This window comes from Cibotium barometz, chromosome 57, assembly GCF_041138505.1.
Source record: "Cibotium barometz isolate CiBa-2024 chromosome 57, ASM4113850v1, whole genome shotgun sequence".
NCBI lineage: Eukaryota > Viridiplantae > Streptophyta > Polypodiopsida > Cyatheales > Cibotiaceae > Cibotium > Cibotium barometz.
This window is the reverse complement of record NC_141102.1, coordinates 11,942,746-11,947,500: the sequence shown is the minus strand read 5'-3', so window position 1 is coordinate 11,947,500 and position 4,755 is coordinate 11,942,746. Positions and strand designations below refer to the sequence as shown.

The 4,755-nt window shown below is 44.0% G+C and overlaps 1 protein-coding gene across 2 annotated transcripts in view; it reads left to right on the top strand.

Moving 5' to 3' along the window:
• LOC147606428 (uncharacterized) overlaps positions 1 to 3,356 on the top strand; it is a 4,923-nt gene extending 1,567 nt beyond the window's left edge. Inside the window, exon 2 of one of the 2 annotated variants that reach the window (XR_015264985.1) lies at positions 1,082 to 2,833. Coding sequence is in view for 1 of the 2 variants with exons in the window: in XM_086792099.1 (XP_086648225.1) it covers positions 2,864 to 3,312 (449 nt within the window). In the remaining variant the exon portion in view is untranslated. Of the gene's footprint in view, positions 1 to 1,081; positions 2,834 to 2,863 lie in introns of those variants that run through there. The other variant, XM_086792099.1, reaches the window with a different exon arrangement.
• The last annotated feature ends 1,399 nt before the right edge of the window (positions 3,357 to 4,755 follow it).

Here is a 4,755-nt window from a genome sequence, read left to right as displayed (position 1 = left end):
GGGTAGGTAATTGGCAGTGCATGGTGCCTGCAGTAACCGTGAGCTTAGGCCACTCAGCAGTTTCTTACTATCCTAACCTCAGTGCTTTGCCATGATACTCACACATTGTCACATGCTTAGGTGGTGTTTTAAAGTGAGTCATGTGTGACCATAAACAATTTGGTCTTAGCAAGGCACCTGAGGTCAATATTTTTTTGCATGCATGATGATGTAACTGTGTTGCAGTTTGCCTCTTGGTAAGTCAAGAGCACACAACATTTTCTACCGTTTTATTGGCTGCCCAACCATAGCTTGCTTTTGCCTATGCATTGCTACATTCACGCTCTTCCTTTTGTTGCAAAGAACTTGAGATATTATTCTTCTTAACACACACACACTTACATTTGTGGTTAAGTTCTAGACTCTAGCTTTGTATAAAACTATGGTTGGGTGGAGAGTTCACTAGTGTGTTTGGTGTTTTCTTACTGCTTTGTGGTTCTAAAGGTGGTTAGGAATGCCAATTCTCATGGGTGTACTATGTGAACTCTATAGCAGGTATGTAGTCAAAGTTTGCAGTTTATCTTGGTTATGGAGTATGTGAGTAAAAGAACCCAATAGGGGCATACAATCACTACACTGCATGTTGAGGCACTGCACTTTCTTGCAACTTGAGGCGGCTATGTGAGTTTCAAAAGCTCCTATAGATAACGCATCAGTTCTTTTTAGTGAACTCTATAGCAGGTATGTCGAAGTATGTGGGTAAAAGAAGCCAATAGGGTGTGTAAACATGCATACAATCACTACACTGCATGTTGAGGCATTGCACTTTCTTGCAACTTGAGGTTAAAACCTTTTGTATCAAGGCCTCTGTGAGCAAACCTTAGGAAGGCATAGATAAAAACTTGAATAGTTGTGTTGAGGAGATTTAGCAAAGTGATCTAGAGTAGGTAAGTTGCTATTTTCAAGTGGAACTAGGTGGCAGTATTCGTGCTGCATGGTGGGAGTGTGAAGGGTCCTTATTTTTTGAGTAATATATGTTACTTTGTGACAAATCCTGACTCATGTTCTTTTCTGATATTTGTCTTCGTCGCCGTGTTGTTAGAGAGATGATGATATGCGTTTAAGTATCTTGTTATTGCTGAGAGCATCTACGTATCAAGTGCTGGAGATTATCTTAAAGCTGCACATCATATTGTGTGTAATTCGCTGCTGCTCTGATCGTGATAAGCACATATATGTGTGCTGCTCTGTATGAAAGCACATGCGACCTCTCTGCTGCCAGGTTAGGCTTGGTTACTAAACATGTGTGTTGTGCTTAAACTGCATGCCTCGGGCACAAGGAAGGTCGGATCCAGCATTACAGCTGCTGCTCTTGAAGTGCATCATGCCAAACGTGTTACTGTGAGAGGAGAAGAGAGCTATTGTGAACATCTTTTTGGTGAAAGATTACTGCAGCCAACTTCTTATTTGCATACTGTCCTGGGCAGTGATCTTTGTGGCAGGGTGCGCATCTGAGTGTATACTGCTACTGTTGATTGTGAGGTGACACGTACTCTCCTCATCATGATGTTAGTCATTTTTCAAGTGCATCTTTTGTTCATGAATCATTTCAGTTGTGAAGAGCTGGCCGCTTGTGTTGTCATGTCCTTAAACTTTATATGTTCAAACCTTTTTGCATGTGATATCAATCCATGGATGTCTCATTTCTAACATGTGAGGCTCCAGAGTCAAGCCAGTGACCCACCATGTGCATCACTATTCATGTTACTTTTTGCACTTTCCTAGTGCCTTGATGTTCAAATTTCAACATATATTGATTTGTCCATCCACGTAGTCTGATTTCCTTAATTTGTGTAATAAGCACTTTGAATCAGTTACATTGTTCACTTTGGTGGGTTAAATCGAGTTGTTATGGATGTTGGGCTTCATTGTGGATAACCTTACGCTGAACAAGTGTCAAAAAACCTTTTATTCTGGTAGAGTGCCAAAACTTTCTGGTAGCAAACACAATGACGTATTGGGTCCTTGTTACTGCATTGATTCAAGAGCCTGTTATGGGGCAGGCTTTGAAGAGGATGATTATGCCTTCTGCATTATTAGGGTCAAATTCTTGGAGAGCTTCCTCAAAAGTGGGATGCTTAAGCTGTTTCACATATTATTTCATCTCGAGCTGCAAGGTCTTCCACTAAGTCCTTTTGATTTGTCCAACTGAACATTGAGCATGCGTGATAGGGTCATGATGTTTATGCTTTGTCTCAAACTGATACCACAACATCACAGCATATAAGTTAAAGTTTTTCATTCCTTGGTCTTCTCGAGACTCGTCCGTTTGCAATACCTTGAAGTAGGGTCACTTCGGAGGGTGCTTAAGAATGAGCCGATCTGTCCATGGGGATGGGCCCTCTTGTTGGCCTCAGCCGGGTTCTGGCCATCACTAATGGTCTCCTATTCTTCCTCTCTCTGCAAGCATTGAACCTTCTTAGCTTCTTTGCATTGCCGGCAAAGTGCTTGTGTGGCTTTACAAATACTTGTTGGATAAGATGTTAGACAACAGAAGAGAACTTTTGATCAAAGAGTCATGTTAGCTTCTCTCTTGTGCAACATAGTACAATTTTTTGTTTTGTTAGTACAACTCTAGATTCTCTCAGAAAAAAAAAACCCTCAAAAATGAATGTGTGGGAAGGCCATATATTTTCATAGGGTTCAAATTAAAAAAGTGAATCTAGATACATTTTACTTATAAGAAATCGTTAAATAACGCAAAACCCTAAAAAAATGAATGCTTATCTATCTCTATGCCTTGGGTTGTAGGAAATGCTTTCCGTCTTCACTGGTAAGTGTTTCACGTGTATGCCTGGTTGTGGATTGCTGATGGGTTTTGCAGGTGTAGTGTTATGTGTCTGCCTTGTCTCACCAACATCCGATATGAACCAGATAGGATCAGAGATTGGAGCACAGGTGCTTTGGGCAGTGTGGACTGTAGCAAGGCTTGGGGAGCAAGGGGAAAAACCCTGTCGGCTGCATGACTTGGTGTTGTCGGCTGTACCAGAGGGGGCAAGGTGGCTGCAGGCGCTCCAGAGGACAAGGCGGCAGTGGCGACTAAGGATCGAAGAAGACCACCAGTCGGGCAGCGCTGAAAAGGGGCATTTAAAGCATATAAGACTGGCTGACCAGCAGTCGGCCAGTACACCAAGTATCCAAGACTACTATAAAAGGAATAGTGTGCTCATAGATAGAACCATTCAATCCTCTAGGGATTGGGTCTTAGGGGTCCAAGTAGGGACCAGATCCAGGGTGTTTACCACCTTTTATGAATGCAGCGTAGGGCTGTAGCAAAGTACCCTTTTTGTACCATATGAAATATATTGAATTTCCAGCACATCTCTCTCTCTCTACTCTCTCTACATATCTGCGTTTTGCATCAGATGGTTTCCAAGAGTGTTTAGGGCTGAAAGAAGACTCCCAGAGCTTCCGCGTGTTACATTGGTATCAAAGCATCAGGCTCAGCAAAGCTAAACACTGATTCAGTCCCATATGATGGTGTACAGGTCCAAGGTACAGGAAAGTACACGGAGACGAAGCCCAAGGCAAGGAACACAGAATCGAGAAGAGCTCCTAGGAGGTTTGTTGGTGGTGTTCCACAAAGCCAGAGGGGATGGTAGTCGTGTGAGCCAGATAGGTTCTCGGGCAACGGTCCCAAGGGAGGTTTGTCCTCCAAGGGGTGATGTGAGAGTGCCAGACTCATTTCTCAGGAATGAAGACCAAGACAGTGTTCAGAGTTAGGGCAAGAATGGATTGTGGACTAGATGGAACCAGATGCATAGATCTTAGTCTGTGTCAGAGTAGTTTGGAGACCGGGCCAGGCTTTCAGAGAAAAGGGTTGCCATGGATGGATGGATGACAGAGGGACTTCGGGAAAAAGAATGGGATGATGACAGTCATCCAAGAACAGGTTGGAATCCCGTCATCAAGTTTAGCAGAGGGGGATGTCATGTGCATCATCAATGCCATGGACAATTCTCAGGTGCTGATCTAGAGAGGCAGCCAGATAAAGACTATGAACCAGATAGGATCAGAGATTGGAGCACAGGTGCTTTGGGCAGTGTTGACTGGAGCAAGGGGAAAAACCCTGTCGGCTGCATGACTCGGTGTTGTCGGCTGTACCAGAGGGGGCAAGGCTGCTGTAGGCGCTTCAGAGGACAAGGCGGCAGTGGCGACTAAGGATCGAAGAAGACCACCAGTCGGACAACGCTGAAAAGGGGCATTTAAAGCATATAAGGCTGGCTGACCAGCAGTTGGCCATGCTGGTCGGCCAGTACACCAAGTATCCAAGACTACTATAAAAGGAATAGTGTGCTCATAAATAGAACCATTCAATTCTCTAGGGATTGGGTCTTTGGGGTCCAAGTAGAGACCAGATCTAGGGTGTTTACCACCTTTTATGAATGCAGCCTAGGGCTGTAGCAAAGTACCCTTTTTGTACCATATGAAATATAGTGAATTTCCAGCACATCTCTCTCTCTCTCTCTCTACTCTCTCTACATATCTGCGTTTTGCATCAGATGGTTTCCAGGAGTGTTTAGGGCTGAAAGAAGACTCCCAGAGCTTCCGCATGTTACATTGGTATCAGAGCATCAGGCTCAGCAAAGCTAAACACTGATTCAGTCCCATATGATGGTGTACAGGTCCAAGGTACAGGAAAGTACACGGAGACGAAGCCCAAGGCAAGGAACACAGAATCGAGAAGAGCTCCCAGGAGGTTTGTTGGTGGTGTTC